This window comes from Falco naumanni, chromosome 15, assembly GCF_017639655.2.
Source record: "Falco naumanni isolate bFalNau1 chromosome 15, bFalNau1.pat, whole genome shotgun sequence".
Classification (NCBI taxonomy): Eukaryota; Metazoa; Chordata; class Aves; order Falconiformes; family Falconidae; genus Falco; species Falco naumanni.
Window position 1 is genome coordinate 19,567,735 of NC_054068.1, and position 26,708 is coordinate 19,594,442.

The 26,708-nt window shown below is 42.7% G+C and overlaps 2 protein-coding genes and 1 long non-coding RNA gene across 13 annotated transcripts in view; 1 reads left to right on the top strand and 2 right to left on the bottom strand.

Annotated features, from left to right (window-relative positions):
* Window positions 1–580, bottom strand: part of LOC121098122 — a 426,198-nt gene extending 425,618 nt beyond the window's left edge. The window contains exon 1 of the long non-coding RNA XR_005831177.1: window positions 475–580. This is a non-coding gene — a long non-coding RNA (uncharacterized LOC121098122). The remainder of the gene's footprint in view (window positions 1–474) is intronic.
* LOC121098118 (formin-like protein 18) lies at window positions 516–25,429 on the top strand. The gene is made up of 2 exons (XM_040615795.1): window positions 516–1,197; window positions 25,135–25,429. Exons 1-2 carry the CDS (start codon window positions 723–725, stop codon window positions 25,209–25,211), a joined length of 552 nt encoding a protein of 183 aa, XP_040471729.1. The 5' UTR covers window positions 516–722; the 3' UTR covers window positions 25,212–25,429.
* Window positions 25,002–26,708, bottom strand: part of SLC12A4 (solute carrier family 12 member 4) — a 52,635-nt gene continuing 50,928 nt past the window's right edge. For 10 of the 11 annotated variants that reach the window (XM_040615766.1, XM_040615765.1, XM_040615761.1 and 7 more), the window contains one exon: window positions 25,002–26,169. In XM_040615766.1, the coding sequence (XP_040471700.1) occupies window positions 26,078–26,169 (92 nt within the window). In that variant the 3' untranslated portion in view covers window positions 25,002–26,077. The remainder of the gene's footprint in view (window positions 26,170–26,708) is intronic. The other variant, XR_005831171.1, reaches the window with a different exon arrangement.

Consider the following 26,708-nt stretch of genomic DNA (forward strand, 5'->3'; position numbering starts at 1 on the left):
ACCACCGCATGCACAAGTCGGCTCTTGCTTAAAAACAGAATTTTAAAAATGTTCTATGATGGCACCCAGTCTTTGTGTTTGCTATCATTTGAGACTAACCTCTCACAGTGCCTGCTCCAGAGTAGATGTGAAAATGAAGGCAAAGCCAAATATCATCTCAAAGCGTTCCCAAAGCTTTTCTACTACAGGAGTACACATGGCAGTTCCTGCCCAGTGTTTTAAAGAAAACACTTTCAACAAAGTAGACAAGCAGTACCACCACAGACAAGATTCAGCAACTTAACTGCCTCTTGCAAGACAACTACCAATTTAAAATTAAAACCTGTATATGATGTAGCTAAAATTATACCCATTACATGAGGGAAACTGTGGGAACTCCACGATTCACCAGTCACGTATTGATTGTATTTTCTCTAGCAGCATAGCATTTCGCTTCTAGTTACGTGCTGTAACCTGAAGCTGCAATTTATTTACCATACTCGAAGTTCAAAGTCTATTTTTCAGTTTCTCTCCGAGCAAGCTCTTCTGTACGAAGCACGCGGTGTGGTTCCTGCTCCCGTGTACCAGTGAAGCACGTTCCCTCCCGTGCCATCTTGAGGCGCTTCCAGCCAGGGCGCTGCGTGAGGTACCGAGGGTAACAGCCCTCGCTCGCTGTCGAGCCCGCCGGCAGCCACGGCGCCGACCGAGTGCTTTTGGTCAACAGGGGACAAGCACCGCCTGGAATGGAAGTTTCAGGGTCTGCCTGCATAAACCCACAGAAGCCACCGCCAGCGTCACACGGAGCCGCTGAGCGCTCCGTTTCCCGGCGGCACCGCCGGGCTCGGAGCGGCCGCTTCGCGCCTCCTCCGGAGGGGAGCGTCGCCTTCGCGCCTCCGCCTGAGGGGTGCAGCCGCCTTTGCACCTCCGCCGGCTCCAAGCCCCCTCACGCCTCTCCGAGCCGCCCGGCAGCGGGAGCCGCGGCGACCCCCGTCTGCCGCCTCAGCTGCCTCCCTGCCCCGGGGCCAGCCAGGGCGCCAGGCGGGAAGCGTGAGGCGCCAGGCGGGAAGCGTGAGGCGCCACGCGCCCTCCTCGCCCCCCCGACGGCCTCCGCCCTCCTCCCCAGCGCCCCCCGGCGGCGCCCCCGCTCAGCCCGCCTTGCCCACCCGCCGCCCCGCTGCCCCCGGGGCTACGCTGTAGCTGCGACAGATGCGGTGGACTGTAAGTCAGAGGTGGTTACGGGGTGGGGGCGGAATGAGGTGCCACCGGAGTTATTTGGAAATGAAAGCACATCCCAGCAGCTGGTGCTACCTCAGCCATAGAACTTCCCTCTCACCACGCCGGCCTTCCCTAGCAGCGCATCCCAGCAGCGCGGCCTGCTCCTGGGTAGCTCCAACAGCAGCCTGAGACACTGAAGCACTTGTTCACTGGAGAATTAATTGTCTGCTGGGATAACAGCCTGAGCAATTAATCTAACCTTGCAGAAGCTGACAGGAGAGAGTGAAATGCTGATAGAAATCTCAGAGTTGATACACCAGTATCACCTGGCAGACAAAGCTGCCTCAGCCTTAAAAGCTGGAGTGCTCAAGACTACATCTTTGCACCTCATTTATAGAGGAAAAACAACTTATACACACTTTTTGCCAGTTTAGTAACAGCTATCATTAGTTGTATTTCAAATCATATCAACTTGCTATTCCTTCCCCCCCCCCGTCCTCCCTGTCCTCTATTACTGCCATAGAAGAATCCTTGGAGGATTAATAGGGACCAAATGTGTCCCTACTAAAACTGAAGTTCTTGAATTCCAAGTATCCTTATGGATCTTTATATAGACAGCACCTGGGTCTTGCCTTCCGACCAACTGCAAAAAGCAAGAGGTAGTGAATAAAGGAGAAAAAGAGGACAAGAGAAGCGAGAGATCCGAGTCCAAGCAGTCAGTATTGTTTTCCTGAATGTTCCTGTCTAACCATATGCTGTACGTAACTAGAGATGAATGTCTACAATCTACTTAAAGATCTGGAATTAGATTCACAGGTAAATGGCATTTACTATAGGCATGTTATCAATGCAAAAGAAAACTAAAGGGCAGGAGAGGTCCCCTCCACCTTACCTTTGAATCTCTGCAGGCTTGCCTGGTTATCAGCTGTAGCATTTAGGGTGGAGGGAAGAAATAGAATCATAGAATGGGTTGGTTGGAAGGGACCTCAAAGATCACCTAGTTCCAGCCCTCCTGCCGTGGGCAGGGACACCTTCCCCTAGACCAGGTCGCTCCAAGCCCCGTCCAGCCTGGCCTTGAACGCTTCCAGGGATGGGGCATCCACTGCTGCTCTGGGCAGCCTGTGCCAGTGTCTCACCACTCTCACAAATTAGCCACTTATGATTGCAAATTTATCAGTAACATTAGCACAATTGTCTAACTTGGTGAGCTCCTTCTCCCCAGATATCAGCAACACTAAAATTACTGTTTCCCCCATACTAATCAGATTTCTGGACTAATTTTATAGTGGAAAACACTTATCGATACCATTTTTCAGACCAACATTTTTACTAAATATAAGTAGTTAGTAAAGGCAGCAAGTTGGAAATTTACTTATGTTTTATGTTAACAATTAGAAAGGTGACCTTTTTAGCACTTTGTTTGCTTTGTGTCTAGTTCTCAAAATATATTTTGTGCTAAAATATCACAAACCTTCTCAAAGAATGAACACTGCAGGAGAAACTAAAATTATTCCTACACACAGGTACTTTCTAGTATGGTTATTCTTTACACAAGCTTTTTGAGAAAGTCTGCAGCCACCAGAGCTGTAGCTACATAGAAACTATTAGATCAAAGAACACAGACCTAGTTCAGTGTTGTGAGGCCACCATTTAACATCTACATATGGGTAATCCTTTTTACAGCATTGTAAGGGTACATATACTGAAGTACCACTAGCTCAAGCAAGTGATACCCAAACTCAGACAGAATAAAGCCTTGTTTGCTGAGCTTACTTTCTGACAACTTGTTGCTCTGTTCTCAAAACTATGAAACAGTTTTGCTTTCACCTATCACAGTAAGAAATGCTTTGCCTCTACAGTCAGAAGCAAAAACAAGGTGAGTACCCAGGGAGTGGACTGTAGCCATGCACCCCCTTTCAAGAGTGCATGGCTTACTAGTTTTATTAATCTTGATATTGTCAAGTTTTCTGATTGCTGGAAAGCTTTGTACAGTAAATGTATTTGTTATGCTGGAGTCCCTTAGAATTTATATTTAGTTCATGAGATTTACTGCATATCAGTGTTTAGAATAAAAATTCAAGTCCTATTGGCTCACTACAGCATGAATAGAGAATAAGACGTTGTAAGGGAAAGCAATTCCAAGACACAGCAGATGTATTCTGCAGTTTCTCCTTTTCTTACAGGCTGTGCAGCTTGAAAAGCTTGAGTGTCTACTTCTGAGGTAGATGCCTCCCTGGGCTGTTCTTCTGGTCTGATTCAGCTGAAGGAATTAAGTCACAGCAGTTAACATTTTCTTTTAAATCACATGCACAAGAAACAAACAAAACTGTTTATACAGTGTGCTCACTGTTGGAAAAGCAATCGAGGCTTGTTTATTGTTGCAGTGTTTAAGGCAAGCTAGAACTTCTATTTAGCCAGAAGTTGCCACCCTTTACTTCCTTAGTGTTGCACATGGTCTAACATGGGAATAGATTATGAAATAAATGTTTGGAAATTAGTCAGGCAAAGGACTGCTGGTTGCTACATTATCAAATAATAGGGTTGTTGTTGTATGAAACAAAAGGAACAATTTCCTGTCCTACATTTTTTTCAGTCCAAAGTTGCTACATGAAGTAAATCTTTAACTCAGCAGCTATTTCTTGTGATCCTGGCTACAAAAGAAGTCATGAAAAAGTCAGCTGGATAAATGAGAGCACATCTCTGAGCAACAGCCATCAGCTGAAAAAGACACTTTTAAGTGGGTAGGGCAGACTGCTCTCCAATTCCATCACTTAGGCAGAAAGGTAACCAGCAGGCTCTGCATTTTTAGGCCTATCTAGTGCCAAGACTTTCATACTACTTAAGAGGAGCAGGAAAAAACATGCATCTTTAGAAGGGGGAGGATATGCTAAGATTGTATACAAGCCCTGACTTCTGAAGAGCCCAAAAAGTCTTGTCATCACAGGGAGTCTTGCTGTTCTTTGGGGAAGACCTACTACTGATGTCTAGCTATGCATTCAATCCCTGTTATCTCATTGTTGTCGACATGAAATGGTTATCTTCTTTCCAGTAGAGGTCGGTTATGTGTGCAGTAATCCCATTGGTTTGGGTTACAAAGAAATGATGAAGAATGAAAAACATGAATCCCATAAATATAGGATTGAAGCCCAGACCCTGGTGGGAAAGAAAGAGGTAATATCCAATACAGTGGGAGTCTAGGGAGGGGTTAGAACCCTTAATTTCCACCTTCCTAGAACTCGGACTTTTGCAGGAATGTCAATAAGAATACCCTGATTTTGCCAGTAAAAAAGCCTAAATCCCAAGAATACTGATTAGTGCAAGATCTGCAGGCAGTTGATCAGATCACAGCTGATGTTCATCCAGTGGTACCTAACCTTTATACCTCATTGACTATGATTCCAGAGACTACTGTATATTTTATTGTATTAGATTTAAAAGATGCCGCATTTTGCATTCCAATAAGCAAACAGTCAGATGCTGTTTGTCTTTGAATGGGAGACCCCAATGACATGGAGAAAATCAGTTATGCTGGACCATGCTACCACAAGGATTCAAGAACAAGTCTACACTATTTGGTAATGTACTAGCAAAAGAACTGCAACAATGGCAAGGTAACCAACGGAACATTATATTGTTATATATGTAGATGGTATCTGAATTGGGGTGGACCAGAAAGATGATTGTCTGAAAGCCACTATTGATTTACTGAACATTTTGGATCTAGCTGGATATTGCGTGTCCAAGAAAAAGGCACAGATGGCACGAGAGTGAATCCAGTATTTGAGATGAAATTTCTAAAAGCTAGCGAGAATTTGGGATGGAACATAAAGAAACAATCTGTAGAAGTGCGCTTTCAAGATCAAAACAGGAATTGAGAGGATTTCTTGGAACGGCTAGCTGGTGTGAAACATAGATTCCTGATTATGGACTGATAGCAGCATTTAAGGGTTCAGCTATTAAGGACCCAGGTGATCTCCATGAATGGACACCTAAATGCCAAAAAAGTTCTGATGAGATCAAGAAAGAATTAATGCAGGCCCCAGCCCTAGGCTTACTAGATCCAACTAAATCTTTCTAACTTTTATGTACATGAGTGGCAACGTGTGGCCTTGGGAGTGCTTGTACAGTCCCCTGGGGACAGAAAAAGGTCAGCGGCCTATTTTTCAAAATAGTTGGATGAGGTAAACAAAGGCTGGCCAGCATGTTCGCAAGCAGTAGTAGCTACAGCTATGCTAGTTAAAGAAGCTCACAGACTCACTTTGAGTCAGCCCATCACAGCATTGGTCCCACATACAGTGATAGCAATATTGGAACATAAGGGATATAGATTGATTTCTCCCAACCAGCTAGCTAAATCCAAGCCTTAGTGTTAGGGCAGAATGACTCAATTCTGAAGACAACACCAGGTTTCAATCCTGCTACTTTATTACCAATAGCTGAAGAAGAAACTACATCACGACTGCATGGCTACGACTGAATGATCCTGAAGGATCAACCCTTGGAGAACCCAATGCAGAACTGGAATTACACACTGATGGCAGCAGCAGTTTTGAGCATGGAGGAGTGAGAAAGGTTAGGTATGCTGTAATAAATTGAAATACTTCAGCCCAAAAGGCAGTGCTCAGGTGAGAGCTATCAGCTCTAAGAATTGGACACAATCAAATAACCAATAAATATACAGACTCCAAATACACCTTCAGTTGTACACACTTATGGAGCCATCTGGAAGGAGAGATAACTGAACTCCCAAGGAACACCCATGAATATGAATGTGAGACTTCAGATCTCTTGCAAGTGGTATTGGAACCAAAAGAAGTGGCCATAATCCAAAGTACAGCCCACCAGAAGGGTCAAGGGAATATAATTCAAGGCAACCACTAGGCAGATTCAGCAGCAAAACCAGCAGCCTTATGGGAAGAGATCCAAGGAGCATTACAAGGAAATTAGAGATAGAACTGCCACGGTATTCAGAAAAAGACAGTAAACGGATTGAAATATTACATTGTAGTAAAAACGAAGTATGGAGGGTGACACCTACCCAGCAGGTCCTAATCACTCCCCAATTAATTCTATTCTCACTGATTTGCAAAAAGAAACTTGTATAGGAGCAGAGCCAATGGACAATAGCATTAGATGGTATGCTATAGAACCAAAACCACAGACACTGGCAGACATCATTACTAGAAAATGTCTTGTTTCTTGTAAAACTAATCCAAAAATTCAGCAAAGGCCACCACCTGGCAACCCAAAAAGGGTAGTCACTCCTGGAGAACATTAACAAATAAACTTTTCTGAATTGCCTAATTGTAATAGGTATAAATACCTTCTTGTTCCGGTTGATACCTTTTCAGGCTGGCCAGAAGCTTTCTCATGTTGCACCAATCAGGCAAGGGAGGTAGTTAAGGTATTTCTTAAACAATTCCCCAATCTGGAATACCAGAAGTACTATCATCAGATAACAGACCCCATTTTATTGCTGACATAGCGCAAGAAATATCCAAGTTCGTTCAAATTAAATGGGAACTGCATACACCCTGGAGACCTTAGTCAAATGGGAAAGTAGAAAGAATGAAACAAACTCTCAAATGATAAATTGCTAAGTTGTGCCAAGAGACCCATTTGGAGTGGAGAGAGGTATCACCAACAGCATTAATGAGAATCCAAATCACTCCTAGAAGTAAAGAAAAAGCCCTTTTGAGATCCTTTATGGGAAGCCATACCCAGTTAATTCTGTTTGGGGGAAAGGTAACCAGATGCATGTGATGGGAAATAGAGTTAAGCAAACTTATATGATATATCTTTCTAAGGTACTGTCAAGCCTGCACCAGTATCTAAGTACAGCAGCACCACTACCTCTAAATACTGCCATACATTAATTCCAACCTGGAGATTCCATCTACGTTTGAACTTGGAGAGACAAACCATTAGAAGAAACTTCGAAGGGACCATATCTTGTACTTTTGACTACCTATACAGAAATAAAGATCAACAGAATTAACTCTTGGATACATTACACAGGAATAAAGAAAGCTCCTCCAGAAAAACAGTGGACTGTTAGGCCTGCAGTGGATTTGAAATGGAAATTTTCAAAATGGATTAAATCTTGAGTCTCCTGTGAATTTAGTCCATAAACTGTACCTGAGACTCGTAATATGCCCATGGAGAATCAAACTATCCTCAAGGAATGTTTATCTTGTTAAGACTACTAATTTTACTGCAAATTATATTTCTGTTCATTTATAAAAGTAGATTATTGTTCTCAAAATCCAATAATAGAATTCCTAAGAAAGTTCTAAAAATTTAACATTACTAAGGTGAAAATTAGAAGGCTAGTATGTATAGAAAAGCCTACAACACCCCGCAAACCTTTTGGTTACTAGAGGAGACCAAATGCATGCAAAAGGACAGACAGATATTAAAGAGTATTTGATCTCTCTTTCACAGACTTGGTCTTCACTACGCAGGTATCTGAATCAAAAGGCCTCTCTCCTGTTGGACACACCGGTTCAGCCAGGGGACATTCTGTATATTCTAACTTGGAACAATGAACCTATGAAGAAGTAGAAAAGACCTTACACAGCACTGTTAAGAATTTACACTGCAGTAAAGGCAGAGGGAATAAACTCTTGGATTCATCATACAAGGGTAAAAAGGGCACCCACTTCAGATCAGGAGGTGGACTTCCAAACAGCCTGGTCACCTTAAAGTTCATTTGACTAGAAAACTTTAAAGTAACTGCACTTAGATTTTGGAGAAATTTTGCATAGGAATAGAGTGTGCTCAGAAATTAACAATACTGTTGGAAATAATAGTAATTGTTGGTGTGCCTTTATTGGGATAGTTGTGTAAATACATTGATTATTTCAAGAAGTGAAGGGTCTGAAAGGATTGATACTGCTCTTTTGTCTCGTAATTGAAGTAGTATTTCATGACACCAACCTTGTTTTGAAATTAATCCAATCATTCCAAAGAATCCACAACTCCAGTAGCATTACAGCCTGTATGCCATTACCTAAATTGACTGAAGATCTTCTCAGATTGGGGTTATTAACAATAAACTTGAATCAAACTTAAATTTATGCTACAGACCAAAGGAATCTTACAGATGCGATATAATCAAACAAAAATAGTGAGACAAAGCTATTGGGCCCCAAACAAGATAGAGCAGTGTAACAGAGAACAGCAGGGAAGAAATACACACTAATAGCAAGAGCCCAGGAAGGATGTGAAAAACTTCCCTGTCCCATAACTTGTATTGATTTATCCTCCAAAGAGCAATCAAATACTGGAGTACAGTTCCAGTCAGGATGGGTATAGTTTTCCTCCATTGTTAGCTTGCATTCACAGAAAACTGGACTTGAGTCATGGCCTCTGATCTGTACGTAGTTGTTTCTCTATTCCCATGCATACTACAGTATCTATTCTGAGAATAGATACTCATTATAATTTGACTCATTATAACAAGGAAATGTTTTTCCCCCTCCGTCTGCTCAGCAGAACAGCCTGCTGGCTCAAAGCTAAGACTGAAATCTCTTATTCCAGGAGGAGGTAAGGGGTTGCTGTCTTCACTCGCCCAGCTCTGGTACTCTGCATGTGGATCATTCTTAGCAGTACACACCTTTGTTGTTCCTATAAACACTGAGTAGTAGTAGGAACATTGAATTCCAAAAGCCTTGTCTTAAAATTCTTTGTAATCCCCTCATGGATCATCAGACTCTTTTCATGAGTTCCAGCAGAACAGTAGCAATAAGAACTAAGTCCAAGACAGAATCACAGGAAAAAATGAGAATGCACGATGCTGAGAAGGCTCACAAGCAACATGATCAGATGAATATTCCTTTCTGCTTTCCCATGCTGCAGTGTTACATCAGATAGTATTACTAAATACTAGGTGAATCCAGGAGTTGTTAGGATCTCAGTAAAGTCAATATTCCTGTTTTTATTGTTATTCTTTTCTTCTTCTTAAGCTGATACAGATCATAAACTCTCTTCTACAGACTTTGCCAGTCTAGGAAAAACAGCTGAATTAAAGCTAAACAATAGGACTCTGTTGTCATCTATAAATATTACCCGGAAAAAACTCTATTGAGGGTGAAGAGTTATTTAAGCTAAAGGGCAGATTTGTTATGAGAGCAAGTGGCGATCAACTAGGAATAAATCTAGGTTAGAAATTAGAAGGCTTGAGAAGAGTTCTTGAACTAGACCTCATATCTTAGTAGCTAGACCAAAAACCCCATATATATGAAATTTAGAACTCAGGTTGGAAAAGAATGCATCCTGTTTTCTCACGTCCACAGAATAATTAGATTTAGTTCAGGCTGGTCATCATTTACAACTCACTAACTTTTGGGCAAGCCAATATGCTGCCCCAAACTCAATGTATGAGCCAGTTATTTTATTTCTGCTGTTCTGAGAACTGAGGATAGCCACAGTACATTCCCTGGCTAAAGAAAATCAGTCACCACAAGTCTAAAATATCAGAAACTATCTCTAGCCATTTCAGTGCATGAGCTGAGAGATCTTCCAGATGGAATTAAAGAATCCTATGAGGAGAAGAAATAGGATATTTTGCTAGTAATAAAAATTATAGAACAAAACAAGTCATCAGTGCAATCATACATATGTGCTTAATATAAAGCCTTATTCCATGAGGTTCGTTAGGCTTCTGCAACTGCTCTGGATTTTGCCCTGACAGCATTTCTCCTGGAATTCTCCACCATTATTTGTGGTAGAGAGTTCCTAATGGCAAGGAACAAGGGCATCACTTTATCTTACCTATTTCATCAGTAAACATATCACTAAAATTAATGTAACAATGTTGTCTTGGATAGGAATAGTACTGTATAACATCACAGATGGGCTAAGCCTGAACAAAAGTCACAACAATTGACACAAAGTACCCTGGGAATATTTTGATATTTAGGGAAGAGGGTAGAGCAAGCATAGTTTGGGAATAGGTTTTTACTGCATGAGAGATTTCACCCTCTTGTCTCTCATAACATCCTCCTCCTGTGCCTCACACTTACCTCCTTTCATCACCCACCACAAAGCATTAATGCAGAACCCCTACTGGCCTTATAAAGGTTACTTGACTTTTCACAACTTCTCCACACATTCTTCCCTCCTACAGCTGGAAGAAATCCCACAATACCACAATAATGAGGCTGTCAAATGATGTATAATAGTTTATTATGTACTGCAAAACCCAGTCTTTGCTACAAGTGAACCAGCAGAGGCTGGACTCCTGCAAAAAAACAGAATTCAATTTAATTGTTCTCCCCATGAACATCATCAAAGAGGTATCATCACCTGCTGTGCTACGTTTCCAGGATGAGATCTCTGGGGCATATCAACTCACAGGTCTGTTGAGTTCTGTATTGTTTAGGAAGTCACACTGCTGCAGGGTTTACCTTGCTTCTATTGCTGACAAAAGCCTCGAGCAGGCCCTCTCCCTTCTGAGTCTGAAAACTCCACGTTCCTATCCAAAATGGGGGTTCAGGAAGAACTGGGAACTGTAATATGGCCACTCAAAAACCCACAGGCTTCCTGGAGGCAACTTAGCACTCAAGCAAAACTTGAGTTTGCTTAGTGCTGCCTCCTGCTCTACCAAAAACATAGTTAATGTTAGAACATTTAGAAAAGCATCCTTCCTTTCCCTTCCCTGCCTTACATTGCCTTTAATTCTGGCCAGTAAAAGCATCCGCCGTAACTGACAGTTGTTCCCACCCAGAAGCAGCACACCCCCTACCAGCTGCGTTATGACTGCAGCTCACTGATGACAGGCTCTGTGTCTCAGGAGTTGGACTGAGAATTAAGGCTGTTTGGGTAGAGGGGAAGGCAGAGTTTGCTTCATTCTTTTTTCTTTTTTCTCTTAGATTTAATACCTTTAATTTCATTCAAATTAATGCTTGTCTCCCCACTTAACATTTTTCAGCCATGCAGCTTGACACCAGTACATTCTTCCCAAATCAAACTTCACTACCAGCTCACAGGACACCTTTTAACTTTGGTTACTTCACATCTATGTGTTTGCTTTGCAGCTTTCACAGAAGAAATACAAGTGGTCCCAGTTTTATAACAAAGTTTCAGTGCAACAGAAGTAGAGATCGGTGCCATCAGTCTTATGGGTACCAGCATTCCAGAAACATTGCTACACTTCTTCCATACAGCTCCAGCTTTGACATCTTTCTTGAAGAAAGGATGTCAATGGAATCATTTATTCTGATACAATGGCTGTCAAAGTGATGATTCTGTGGAGGAAAAACTCATAAAAAATTTTGGCAAAGATCTGCTTTGCTCTGACAGCTCAAGTGTATACCATGTACACATCTGGAACAGGGCAATACAAATCAGATCGACAAGGATGCTGTCAAGTTTACTTTATTGCAGGCTGTTAATCAGCAAGTTTCATCGTACAAATGGTCTTATTTTCTGCTTTGGCTCCATTTGGGATATGTTTTTGTAAACTAAAGTTTTTTTGCATAATGTAGAAATTTTGTCTCTCATCCAGCTCTGATTATGGTTCTCACACTAAATATATCATAAACATGTATTTTGGCAGGGGTAAAATTACAGTCTTCCAAGTATAAAGAAACCAGAATCCTGCTGGTTTGAGCTGTCCCAGCTCCACCTTCCTTGTCCTTACTGTTCAGCTGTAAGATTTTTTTTTTCTATTGCTTCAATTGCAGGAAAAAAAAAATCTAGGTATACTTGAATCATAAGTACCACTTCCCTGCAGCTGTCCATCTCGAAAATAATATATACTTAAAGTATCCTGAAAAATTAAATACTTCAAACAGAAGTCTATGCTAAGGATACCCCAGATATTTTTTTTCATTTTTTTTTTTTTACAGCCCTGAGCAGAAGCAGTGACAGCAGGGAGCACAACTGCTGATAGCTCACAACTTGGTGACAACCTTCATACCACTCTGACCTAGCTTGTTTACCACTAATATGTATTCCCAACAGATGAACTGCTTCTCTAAGCCATAACAACCAGCTAGCTATTTGATTGCCACATCTTTTATGCAGGCCAGCCAAAACCACTATAAGCTCTACATATAAGCCATTTACCTCTACATATCCTTTCCTGCGCTGTAGGATAGGATTACAGCTCTCAGATCATCATAGCGTGCTGAGGAAAAAAAGGGGATTTTCCATACTCCGTCACAGAAAAGGAGCTGGGTAGGAGCCTTTCCCAGTGCATTTGCAACCTTTGCTGTTTAATACTAGCCACATAAAGAACTACTGCAACAGTTCATACCTGGAGGGCACAGAAAAGCAGGAGACTAAAAGAAGCCGTTCTAGCTGAACTGCTTTTTCCAGAGCAGCAATTACTGTTCATGCCTTGCTGACTTCTCTCAAAGAAACAAAAAGACAAGCTCTAGCAGCATTAGAAGAGCAGGTGACAGCAAAGAAATCATACTCCATCTCCCCACACACACACAAGTAGTACTAGCATCAGTTTAGAAAAAAGTAGAATGCCAGGCAGGCTCTGGATGTATTTGAAGTCATGAGGAGGTGACAACCTGGAAGTTATTGAATAGGGTACCATTCTGGAAACAGAACATTTCACAGCAGCTGTAAACAAGACCGTGTGTAATATCTTTCAGTGACAGGGAAGACATTAGTTCCTTTCTTCACACTTCTGGACTTTTTGCAACAGTGCAGACAAACCTTAGAGTTCATACAGGGTATCTTTAGCACCATTTCAAGAACACTACTGCAGACTACAGTTTCTGCTAAATAACTACTCCTTATTTCTGTTGTAGTATGTGGGCTCTTAGCTATTCAGAGTCAATGGTCTCCAGTGTGAACTCCAGAAAGATGATGTCCACAGTCGAGGTTATTCCTATCCATAGACTCTTCTTATTAACTGTTGTTGCAGACTTCTGCTCTCATAACCACAGAAGATGTTGGAAGTAGGCTATTTGAGGTAATGTCCCCATATCAGAGAAGTCCTTCTGACATTTAATCAGCTCTCTCAAACATATTGATACAAATCTCACTTATCCTGAAAGGCTCATAACTTAGCAGTCAGTGGAGCCTCTAGGGAGATGATGCTGAAGAGGGCAAGTCAGTGTGCTCTCCGCTTGCTTGAAAGCGATCGTAATAGGAGTTTGCAAATATTAAGCTAGAAAAAGGTAAACAGGACAGGTTTTTGTTTACAATAACCAGCAAATCTCACTGGAGCTTTTGAGTCTTAATACCCATTTTGGGCCTCTTATGACTTAACAGCTCTTGCAATAGGCTATATACAGGCTATTGAGACTGAGATAAAGTGACCAGTGCAATTTTACACGTTAAAAGGCTCAAAAATAAGGGCTTACTGTACAGCAGCATACACAGAATTGAGAACCATGCAAGACCTTTCTGAACTGGCAGTTTCACCTGTTCTGTGACACGTGCTTTGTGAACACAGCACACTGTTTACAACCCACATAAGAGTGCAGTGCTACAAACAAGCTCTTACTACAATTCTTCTTCTCTCCCCCTCACCATCCCAGCCTGAGTCAATACTCAGTAATGATGATTTCAGAATGAATTTCATAATTGAAAAGCCAAATCAACTGCTTACTGCAAGATAACACATTTTCTTCTTTTGCATCCCACAACTTAGGCAAAGTAATACATTTTCACCACATCCTTCTGATCATTTCCTAAGATAAATCACAGAAGTTTTCCCATAGAACACCCAAGTTCTGCACACAAAACAAGATTTAGCATCAGTATTTCCAGTATCACCAAACAGCACAAAGTAGCAACAGGTTGCCTTTTATTCTGATTGCTTACAAGGTCATGTGTCTTTGATTTTCTTTACTGGGTTCTGTGCTACTTTGGCCTCCTCGCAGTTCCATATGCCTGCTTCTCAAAGGAAGCTCTGCAGTGACTGTGGGAGCACAAGTTTAACCAAGCAAAAATCTTATGCTTGTGCCACAACTTACACAAAAAAATGGCAGCTTTGCTCGGTGCTGATACTGAGGCACCAGAAATTCTTGGAGATGCAGAGGAAAAAAAAAAAACCTCTTTGGGATTACCTCAAAACTTGAAAGACAAGCTGTGGAACCCTTTTGCTTGAGCTGCAGTCAGCTTTTTCTTGAAGAGCTCTTCACACCTTGCTTAGATGACAGTAAAAAGGCAAAGGCATGGCATTTAGTGCCTCATTTCTCCCATAGCTGTGAGCCCTCACACCAGAGTCACATTCTGTCACTAGCTGAGCTGTCTAGCAGGGCCTGGTTGGTTTCCTTTAGCTGCAGGGCATCTTGTGAAGCCTCTGTGCTGTTCCCTCAATAATCCTGTTCTGGCCTCTGATAACCGGGAAAACAAAAAAGTGGCACCAGCAGCATTTCTATTTCTCATTTAGGCACCTTTCCCCAAGGCATAGTGTTTTGAAAAGCTACACCCATCCTCTCACTGAAAGAAAAGTTCTGCTGTTTGGTTAGCTCTGCGGGAGCTATCGACAGTCAGTAATACAGGGATGCACGTAAACGGGGCAGGGAAGAAAAGCAAGGCAGCTTGCTTACGCTGTAGCCAGTTTAGCCTTTGCGTGAAGGCTAAGTCTAAGCTTTTCACCACAAAAATCTCTAGGCCAATGCAGCCAAAACTATGGGATTAAGTAGCCAAACTGCTTCTCACATATCTCTCTATATATAGGAAGAGTTTTTGATCGATTACTTCAGAGGTTTTGAGCTTTTAGTCTCTATACCTTTCCCAGTTAGCTCTCCTATTAAACTGCCACGTTGATCTTAGGTTTTAAAAGCAGTGGCTTACTCCACCATCCTACAAGATACCTGGTATGTATCTTGCTCTTATCTTTTCTGATACCTGAGAAGCTTCTCCACACATAACCCCTCCTTGTAGGTCTGCTCTTTCAGGACCATATAATCATGTATAAAGTGATTTGACTAAAGAGAAAGGACACCAGGAAGCCCATTTCCATATTTGCTGCTAATAAACTAGTCAGTAGAACAGCTGACTTTTTCCATCTGAGTTTTAGGTATTTAATGGACTTGCCTCCTCCCCAGTTACTAGTCCATGCTTCAAATGCACATGCTTGTTAACTTACTCCAAACAGAGTCCCTAAGGTCAAACCCCTTTCTGTTTCTGCATGTGAAGTGGCACAAGTGGTTCTTTAAACGTTCATTCTAAAAAGGCAGAATAACAGACATGCATAGGAACAGTATAGCTACTCCAAAAATCCAGCTGCACCTTTGGCAACAGCTTGCTATTCAGTCCTCCAAAAGGCCAAAACACCCCATAGCTCCACATAAGCTAGGAATAAGGAGGAGCTTTAGCTGTGGTCATCACACATATTACAAATAATGCCTCTCACAAAGTTGTTGAGCAAGAGCTGTAGTCTTGCAGAATTCTTATAAGCATGTGTAGCACTGCACCATAAAAAGCTTAAAATCCTTTAATAGCAGATACCTGCAGCAGAGCACTAGGGCTTCTAGGTAGAATCATAGAATCATTTAAGTTAGAAAAGACCATTAAGATCATCAAGACTAACCATAGAAAAAGAGGTATCAAAAAATAATCAAGTTCCCAAATCATAAGCTCTCTAAACACCAGAGAACTTAACACTTGCTTTCATAAGGAACAGTAAGGCAAATAGCTCTTTACAAACCTCAGAAAACAACCAGTACTTCCAAAGAGAAGAGGAAGATAAACAACTAACCACAGAGAGACACCGCTGGGGCACAGCACCATGCTGTTCCCAAGGACTTTGCCATCAGGAAGGACACACTGGTGTAGGTGAGACTCCATTTTAACCAAGCCAAAAGCTGCACTAGCCACAAGCTCCAAAACCACAGCCACAGCCTTGAGAAAACAGAACTGTTCCTACCACAGGTGGTATTAATACTCATCAACACAGCTGCAGACCTGAGTGGCAGTCACTGCTGGCCTATAGAAACCTCAAGCAGCTAATTATCATTGCTGTCCTCTGCATCACCTCTGGTACCTCCAGATGCGCTCTCTGGGTACTCAGGGCTCTTCCCCATACCAGTAGTAACCAGTTGGGTTTCTTTGCTCTCATGGTCCAGAACATCCAAAGTAGCTAAGGCTACTGCCAAGCAGCATGCAGAAGGTAACCTGGAGGCCAGACTGTAAGCCTTGCACTCAGAAAGAGTGCAAACGTACAATATGGACAAGGTACTGGAGAGAAAATGCTGGAGCAGAGGAGGATCAGCCTTTTACTGAGGAAAGGGAGACTTTCTATTAACATTATCAAGAGCAGATGTTGGAACAGAGATGAACTCAATGATGTGATGGGTCTAACAGTGTCGTCCAAGCAAACAGGCAGCTATGGAGCGGCACTACTGACTGCCCATATTCACGTTTCATCATAGTGATACACTGAGCATCTGGCAAATTCTGTTTAAGAGACCTCTTGTTAAAATGTTTCAGTTCAGGGAAAAACAAACTTTTTCCTGAAAGCAGGTGTTCAAATACAAAACTTCATGAAGTTACCAGTGAACACACGAACAGCACATTTTGAAATGTGGAAGAATAAGCAACACTTAATTACACAATTCTGTTTGTGAACAAGAAATTACATAAATTCCCAAGGCTTCCATTCCTACGGCATGTCACAAGAAATACGACATCGGAGTACTGAGCACATCCTTGTTTTCTTCAGAATGCTTTTGGAAGTTGCTAAAGAGACTGCTGGAGATATGACATAGATATTGTCACTTTCCCAGTTACGTTTGTGGAAATTGTGGCCATTCATAATATGTTTAACATTCATTACCAAAAAAAGCAACAAATAAAAAGCATGGGGGTTCTCCTTGCTATTGAGCCTGGCTGCAGAAAGGGTTTGTTACTTCATTCATTTGACGTACCGGGAGTGGCCACTGCACCGTCTGGGCTGGAGTCAGAGGCTTGTTTTGCTGAGAGCAGAGATGGGAAACCTCAGCTTCTCCCTCAGGATGTGCACGGTCCATCAGGCAATGATGGAGATGAGGTTTATTTCACATCCCTAGTATGGCAACAAAGGCAAACCTAGCATATTTGAACTGCCCTTTTGAAAGTAACGGTTATCTGAACACGCGACTATGGGACCTGCTGACTGAAACAGAAGCTGGATTTTTATGTTGCTGCTGTCGGTTTGGTTTTCAGTGCTAAAGCAAGCAGTATGAAGGACCGTGTATCTGTGCTAGTAAATAAGGTTTCCAAATATAGTTCTGATGAGTTTAACGCAAGAAAAATTCTAGCCCCTTCCTTTGGCTTAGCAGAGGTACCTGAACCTCTTAAGGTTTCTTTTCTGTTTTATTTGTGGTACGAATAGCCTGTGGAGATGCCCTCAGCCTGCAGAATTTTCATCCACATTCCATTTCAACCTGTAACTCAGACTCACAGTATTGCACTCGGAATAATTTCTGATTTCAAACTGAACATCAAATGTTCGTTTAAACATCAAAATTTAACCAAAGAATTGACCCATACTAGCTTGATGACGTCTGAGTCATGTTTCCTGAGGAGCTGAACAACATCTTTGAGCTCTACTATCTCCGAGAAATATATAGATGTTACAGGCTACCTGCCCTAACGCAGCAGGTTTGGAGTCTCTTTGTGAGTATTTGACATGGGTTTCTTTGATGATGCCAGTGTACAAAATGACCTGGACATCAGGGACTGAAGCATGTCTAATTCTTTATTTACAAAGGTGAGATCAATTTCTTGACCAATTTTGGTATCTGTAAAGATACACCTTAAAGCTAAAGAAATGTCAGCATCAAGAAAAGGTCAACTTTGCTATAATGTGTAGACTTTTTCCTCTAAACCTTTTATCTGTAGGACTATCGACTTCTAATTTTTTTCTAAGTTTCCTTCTCTGCTTCTTGATATTAATTTGCCTCTGTGTGCCCAATTTAAAGACATTATTGAGTTTCCCTAAAAATACTGACAGGCAAGTTGTAGTACCCAGGATCTGATTGTGGACATATGGTTAGTAATGAGATTCTAATTAGATTTTGATACTTAAGCCTGGTGTGAGAAGGGTCAGTCTCTTAATCATGTTAGACTTTGAGGAGATTACAGGAGTGACTTTTTCCTCTTTACAGACTGCACTAAGAGCTGCCTCTCTTTAACTGGATTGCGACACTAAATGTAACTTGATAAATGCAGGTACAATGCTCATTAAGCTATAAAATCACACACACAAATTATTCATTTTGTAGCCCCACAGCACAGAATTGCAATATGAAAAAGGCCACCTCACACATACTCCTACTAGAATTAACTCTGGGCGTAACCACAAATGTCCAATTAAACAAGCATTGTGCATTCTAACAGGATTTGTTCTCTCTGCAGACTTCAGTGACAGAGGTGAATTAAAACAGAAATAAGACTACCTCTAACTTCAGTCTCCCAGAAAGTTTTCTCTGACTTCCTACTTCTGCACAGGACAGAAGTAACAGTAAAGAACATCTCTGTCACTTCTACTCTCATTTTTGTTCAAACTTCATGCAAAATGAGGGTTTCAGGAAAATGAACACCACTCTGGTGTTAGAGACAAGCTCAAGGGGAGGGGAAAGTGCAGGGATATAAATCCAGAAATATATAAAGAGGATATAAATGCCTTAGAGGGTATGTGATCTAAAACTTACAACTTGGCATTTTCATCTCACATACCTATCCTTCTTCCACCTCCTCTCCACCAAGTAGTAGTCTTTACAGCCCTGAGACCCATTTCAAGTAACAAGGTCTGTCTTACGCACTTTTCAACAGCAACAGCATTTACTTATGTACATTAAAAAATGGCACGGGCTTTAGATCAGAGACTGAACTTTGAATTAATCTCCCTGACTTTGCCTAGAAGTTTACATCCATGGGGATTGGGATCAAGGAGCCTTCAAAGTGGAAGATCTCTAACTGTTACAAAAAGAATAATCTACTTTCTCTGAAGCCACCGTTCTGGGCTCCCATGGTACCCAAAACACAGTCTCTACAAAAAATCAGAAGGAATTCTGTCATGAGATGCAAGCATCAGAATCTGATTTAGCTGTACTAAGGATGTGACTGTACTGACTTGCAAGACAACGTTATGTACTCTCAGTCTGCATTTCTAAGATGTATGGCCTGATGGTATATATGCTGAGGTAAAGCACTCAATGATGTGAATTTTATGTCGGTTTCCATTGATTACTGACACAACAGCTGACAGAAAAAAGTAGGTGAAGGGAGTGTTCTGTCCCCAAACACAAGGAGTAAATCATGACTGTTTAAAGGAGTTGTTTTTAAAGTCTGAGGTAAAAAACACCACATTGTAGAAACGATGCACAACTCTGGGAACAATATAACTGCTAAGCTTTCCTCATGGCAGAATCTTAAGACAGTTTTAGCTTTAGTGTGTGAAAAACAAGACACGGGAGTTAAACTGAATCCACCTAAGAGACAGGCTGGAGTAAAGCTCATCTGCTTTTTATTTTCAGTATGTTCATTTTAGTTGGCTGGCCCGGCTGACCACTTCAGTAAGCAGTTTGAGGTGAGAAATATCACCATAAACGCAAGCAACTTGTAGAAAATGGTAATGAATGGAGCCCCCCCCAGACACACTTTTATGAAAAACAGAGCTGAAGCCACTCTGACAAGGCAAGAGTTGTGCTGGTTTAAAGTCCACAACCGATAAACAGGACCACGCTTCATCCCTAGCACAGCTGGCCTCTGAGGAAGCTAATTGTACTTGTCCTTGAAAGAGAAAAGAGCAGATAAGCCACAAAGAGTTATATTGTGGGAACAGCTTGTGTGGACTCTGGTGAAGGACATGAAAGGAGCCAACTAAAAATATATTCAGTCCTGATTGTAGCCAGCTTATTTTGATGGGGACTATTTACATATTCCATTTAGATCTTTAATGTTACTGTGGTGAATTTCTTTCTTTTAAAGCCTCAGCAATTGATTCCGTATTAACTGTTTGGGGTTTTTTTTAATCCAATAGAAAGCAAATCAAAGTATTTAATTATACTGTAAATTTCAAAGCAGAATGAAATTAATTGTTACACTTAGGAAATTGTTTCAGATGTATGACAAGAAAATCCTGTGTATTTGCCTATCTAAAGCAGGCAAGCATGGCAAAGTACTACATTCATGTTTCATAAGCTTCTTGATTTTGGGTTCTTTATTTCTTTTTCTATTTTTACAAACTGTTTTTTCATTCACGTGCTCTGCTGGCTTCTGGGTTTACCTCTTGTTGTTGCACAATGCAAAGGGTGAAGTTGTCAGAGAGGGACCACACATCTCTAGCATTGACACCACCATACGCAATATCATACACAAATGCTCAATGTAAGTCACAGTCTGTATGACAGATGCAGACACTCTTGTATTAGGTCACGTGGAAAACAGCATTTCTTGAGAGAGGCTCACCTCAGCTCTTACGTTTCAGTTTGCTAAAGACAAAAGCTTTTCAAAGGTGTCGCTTTTTGAAACTTCAGTGTCTGGGTCAGGCTGGACCTTCACTCAGATTCACTGCCCTGACCTCCTGCAAAAGTGCCAAGAGCAGGCCAACCCCGGCCTACAAAAATATGAAGCTGGTGTTTCTCTTGAACCCTCCCACTAAGAGGGTGTACGGCACATTCCCTACACTGTGACAGCTAGGGCTCAAATCCCTCCAGAACTTTACCGTGTGCGAACCGTGGAGATTGCCTTATGCCTGGAGTGTACAGACAAACAGACAATGTTGTGTCCTCCTGGCAGTGGTACTTTATTGGCAAGAGAAAAAGCTACATCAAGAGGACATCTGCTAGCTTGGAGCTGGCAGGCAAAATATGTGGTGAATTGTCTGCTTTGGTTCTTCTTAAAAAGCATCATTTTATGCCTGACTTTGCCAGACATTTAACTTTGGTCTCATATCCAATGCCACAGTTGAAACAGGCATCACTTGCTGCCGCTGCCAAAAGGCATGATCCCATCCCATTATGACATGGTTGTTTGACTGCTTGTGCCAGTACAAAATGGGCAGGGGTAGAAGACACAAGAAGAAGCAGGAAAGGGCAGGCAGGACTGCCTCCAGAAGCAGCAGCAAGCTATCGTAATTCAAAACCTTTCATGAAAGTCCCTAGATTTGAGCTGAGAGGACTGTTGAGCTAGAATTAAATGGTTGTGTGTGTATCTGACAGCAGAAACACAGGCAGCTCCTGGGTTGGGTGAAGGGAAACATGAATCGGCTCCAAGCACTCGACATTTGTGCATCGAAGTGGTAGCTGCTTTCATCTCCCTGTTGAAGCTAACCCAGAATATCCTGTCATAGATCTTGACTGCCTGCACCTAGAAGATTAGTGGCCCAGCTGGTATTTTCCTCTTCTAGCAATTCTGTAAAAACACTTCCTTTGGTGAGATGAATCAATTTTTGGTTTACTTATTTAAAAACAGATAAGGTTTATGCAGCATGTGGTCCCATCTCCCTCTTACATTTCTTTTATCATCATGGAATCACTGGCCCATTTGCACAACACAGACCTCTAAAAGGTTGAGACCTCCACCTGAGGTCTCCAACTTTCTTAATAACCTGTTAGCGATGCCATCTCTGTGGGCCATGGACACATCTTGCCACATCTGTTTCACTAGTGACATTATATTACTGACATTGCCAGGGAATACCAGAAATCACTGCAGGCTGGAGAGGCTCAGACCTCATGGAGTCAAACACTGACAGCTATCGTGGGAGTCCCACCAGATGATGCAGAGAAGTGACAGAGAAGCTCAGACAAAAGCCCGTGGGGAGATAAATTAGGGACACCTCCCATTGCCACTCAGCACTAGCCAGGTACCCCTTCACCTTTGGAATTGTCCTGTTTGCTCAGCCTTTCACCCATTTCTCAGTTCAGCCTTAGCCCCCCACGCGCAGTAAGTGCACTGGCCGGTTGGCACTTCTTGAAGCACTGGGACAGGCTTGCTTCAGGAGCTGGCAGGAGAAGTGAGCATCAGCCGGCCAGGAGCAGGCAGTGTCTGCCTGGCTCAGGAAGAGATGTGCCCTTAGGACACTTCTCCCAACAGCAAGAGGGGAAAGATAATTTTGGACAGACATTGCCAACCATAGACACCGGTTTAGTTGATTGTCCACTGGCAGGGCACATAGTTCAGAGAGCTGCCTGAGCCTGCGTACGGAGTGTGGCTGCAATGGGAAATTTCTGTTGAAAACCCGTCACCTGTGGGGCTGCAGCGCGGTTCTGGCGGCTGTGATCTGATGTGGCGAATCCTGAGCGGTGGGGTACCTCTTCCCTGGGGAAAGCGGCACTATGTGCTGGCAGCATCCGCCCACAGTCCTGGACCAGTGACTACAAGGGGATTATTACTCCAGAACAGAACGAGAGCTTTTGACCTCCAGAGCAGAGCACGAGGCAGTTTGTCCCTTCCCAAGGGAACTGCTGAAGAAGCAAACATTGTTATGGATGACGCAGATGAGAAAATGAGAAATGGGGACAGGGGAGGAGGATGTATTGTTTAAATGGATTTTTATTTTTTTAATTTATCACGTTTCATTTCCTATCAGCGCATTTAGAACTCAAAGTAGCACTGTTAAGATGGGCAGTATGAAAAATGAAATTACCAGTCCAGAGGAATTCACCAGCACCTTGCGTACCCTGGGTGCCCTGCGTGCCCTGGGTGCTGTGGGTGCCCTGGGTGCCCTGCGTGCCCTGGGTGCCCTGAGTGCCCTGGGTGCCCTGCGTACCCTGCGTGCCCTGGGTGCCCTGGGTGCCCTGCGTGCCCTGGGTGCCCTGAGTGCCCTGGGTGCCCTGGGTGCCGTGGGTGCCCTGGGTGCCCTGAGTGCCCTGGGTGCCCTGCGTACCCTGCGTGCCCTGGGTGCCCTGGGTGCCCTGCGTGCCCTGGGTGCCCTGCGTGCCCTGGGTGCCCTGAGTGCCCTGGGTGCCCTGGGTTCCCGCTTGCTCCGCGCCGGGAAGGGCCCCGGGCGGCGGCCGGGCGCCCCCTGGTGGAGCCCGGCGGCACAGCGCTCTGCACACCGCGCCGCTGCGGGGGGCAGCAGCACCCTGCTCCCTACAGGAAGGGAAACAGCGTTTTGATCGCAGGTTTTATTGATGGTGGGGGTCCTGGAGATGAGAGATAAAGCAAAGGGACGTCTCTGTGCTACCGTAGGGTGGGGTTTTTTATGACTCCCTGATTATTAGAACTGTACCACAGCGGGTTTAAGTGTAATTCCCTATACACATATGCAAAGAGTTTAAATCAACTTGGTCATGTTTTTTAATTGCAGTGTTCTCATCGCCTTACCAAAAAAAGGCGTTAGCACAGGAACAGGAATGGAAGATGACCATTCAGTTACCCTCACAGAAGCTGACTCAACTAGATATTATGTCACCGATGTTTTTCTTACATGACCTTTTACACGCTACTGCCAGTTTTCACCGAGGTGCACCCCTAAGCTTACACCAAAGGTGGAGTCAAGTGTCAGAGGGACTTGTTTTGAACCTTCTATCTACAGAGACGTCTTAAGCAACTGGAGCCTACTAAAACCTTAGTTTTAATAAAGTTCTGAATTAAGGCAATTTTTTTTTTAATCCACATTGCATAGAATCACCTCTGAAAACCTAATGTCATGTATCTGCAAGGATAGTAATTTGGTTGGTTTGATACTCAAAACAATAGAGCCACAACCAGGTTACCTGGGTCAGGCAATAGGTGGCACTGAAATCCTTCTGTGAGGTAGGGTTACATCATCCAAACAGACATATTCCTTATGGAACGTAGTGTTTCTCAGCGTGTTTATATTAGAAGTTTACATTTGGTAAAAGAAAGTTAATATATCATACTGAGAGCTACAAAAGACAGAGGAATAAAGACGTTTTCATAAACTTTAATTACTCCTATAAAATAACGCTTGCAGATTGGTGTTAACTATCATGATTGCTTACACTTGCATACTACTACTCCGTCCTCTGAAGACATGATGATCTCTCTACAAATAGTACTCAGTTTACAAATAATCAAACTTTATTCTCTCCATTGGTTTTAAAAAGTAAGTGAAATGAATTTTGGTTTTCAAAACCAAAAAAGCAAAGACTGTTGTTAAAAAATGAAAATAAAAAATACCCAGTAGAGAGCACACCCTAGAGTTGTTTCCTGGCTGTTGTCTTGCAGGGAACTTGGCGGGGAACGCACATGCACCAATACCATCCTGCTCCCATCAGGTACGTTCTGTTTTGCAAAGAGAACAAACTTAGGCTTTTAAGCATAAAACTCTTATTAAAAGCTTTTTTTATTATTACATTATTCTTCAAGATATATGCCTCAGATTTCTGTCTCACGGACGAATTGGTCACGCTGTTATCAGTGAAAGAATCCGGAGCACTGTCACAATGGGGTTGAGAGAACTAGTACAGCAGCTGGCAAGAGCACACGGGGCAGATGTCTGCCAGTCCCCACCCTTCCTGCCATACTATGGCATCCCATGGAGGGCAGCTCACACCTGCCCCTTGCATGGGATCACTGCTTTCCCCGACAGCCGGAGATCTCGAGGGGGCACCAGCCTGTGTGTGTGTTTCATAGCCTAGAGGTGCAGAGCTCTACCTGGCTATTACACACCGTAGTAACTCCAGAGCCAGCAGCCTTGCCTCACTCATGCACGCCCCCAGGCCGCTTTGAAGGCCAAGCTGGCACCTCCACCATGCGGTACTTGCACCAACACGTCCCCACCACCTTCCCCTCATGCAGTGGATCTACCGGTGATGCTGATGCTGAGGTGGATCTACTGGTGATGCTGAACTCTGACCACAGCAGTGCTGTGCAGGGAAGGACAGATGGGGTTTCCTAGCTACTTCACCACAGCACACAGAACAGAAAATAGGTTCAAAGTGTATGCAACATTTTATTGAAAAAATACGAATGTTCTGTACATAAAGTACAACTTAATGGGCTTGAAAAAAATCTCCAGAGACTTATTGGTTAATATGGGTCTTCTTTTCTTCTTTTTCCTCTAAGGGCATAAAGCATACAATGAAGCAGCAGGTCCCCTGTACTTGGGCAAGTGCAATCCCATCGCTGTGCGTGCAGCATAGCACCTGGCTCTACACACGGGACTCCAGCATGCTCAATGTACTTTGATGGATGGTCTGCAAGAAATTTAAAGCATGGAAGAACTGCACAGGACTGGTCCTTCAATCCACTGATAACTCAAAATGTATTGTGAGATCTCTGTTATCCTAAACAGTCTGCATCTGCATATCCAATATTTCTGACAAATAAATACAAAAATAAATAGGGATCTGGCCTCACAGAACCTCAAGTCTCGGAAGCAACACAATTTGTAGCAAGCTACATACATAATTTCAACTATATCAACATAATTTATTTAAATCTCTATCAATAAATGTATTAAAAGTATAAATTCTTATCCAATACTGAGAGTTTAGTTCTGGAAATAAACCCAGAAAAACAAAGTTTTTTCAGTCCTCTCTTACGTTTTAGTGTGCTCTTAGAAAATGCTTTATAGCTGAACTTTAGCAGAAACTAGCTGCTATATAATGTAATTCTATCCCCCAAACCTAATATAAAAAGCTTTTAAAATCTTTTTACAGTAACTGGCTTTCATGTCCTAACTTTACATACAGTTACTAAAAATACTGCACATAGCAGTGCTGACTAAAAATAGGTTTAGTGTTTAAACTACATGCACAAATGCTGGAGTACCAAAGCAGAAAATAATGTGGCAGCTTCACAATTAACTTATGTTGCTAATTGGATGGTGTAACAATACTGCAATCCCAAAAGATATGTATGTTGCAAATGGAAAGACTATGAATAGGACTGGATGAGGAGAAAGTTAGGCAAAAAAACCTTTTTTTCTTCTCCATTTAAAACTGGAATGTCCGTTATCGCCAAGAAGGTAAATGTAGACCAGTCAGTGCTAGAAGCTTGTACTAAATCAGGAGTAAATGGTGATGACTTCTCGGCCGCCTCCTCTAACAAGTAATACTCTCTCCAGACCCTCAGTCAAGACTTCAAGAAACTCCATGTCTGTTTCAGTAAAGTCAAGGACAAAAGAAATATGCAGCCCAAAATACACAGCCATTAGCTTCCGTACTGGCTTTACGCGGCGAGGTTTTGGTAGTGGGGCGGCTGCAGAGGCATCCTCTGTGAGATGAGGCCGGGGCTGCCCCTGTGTCACACAAAGCCTGCCTCAGCTGGCTCCAAAACGAACCTGCCCAACGCTGAGCCCGTTAGTGGTGCTGGTGGCACCAGGTTACACAGTCACACTCCCTCCCTGCTACTCTCCACGGATACTGAGCAGCTTTCAGTCACAGCGGCTCAGCCTCTCCAGGGAAGGGTGGAGGAATAAGCATCCCCATCCATAACCTCAGCTCTCCTGAGCTGTAGTAGCTGTGGTTGAAGCCCCCTTATGCCAAGAGGAACAATTTTATCCTTTGGCCAGCACAACCACTGTGAAACAGCTGTTACTACTACTACTACTGCTACACAGATTTAGGAGAAACCCATCATTTAGTCTGTGATTTGTGACCTGTGACATACATTTTCTTTGGCACAGGGCAGCAAAA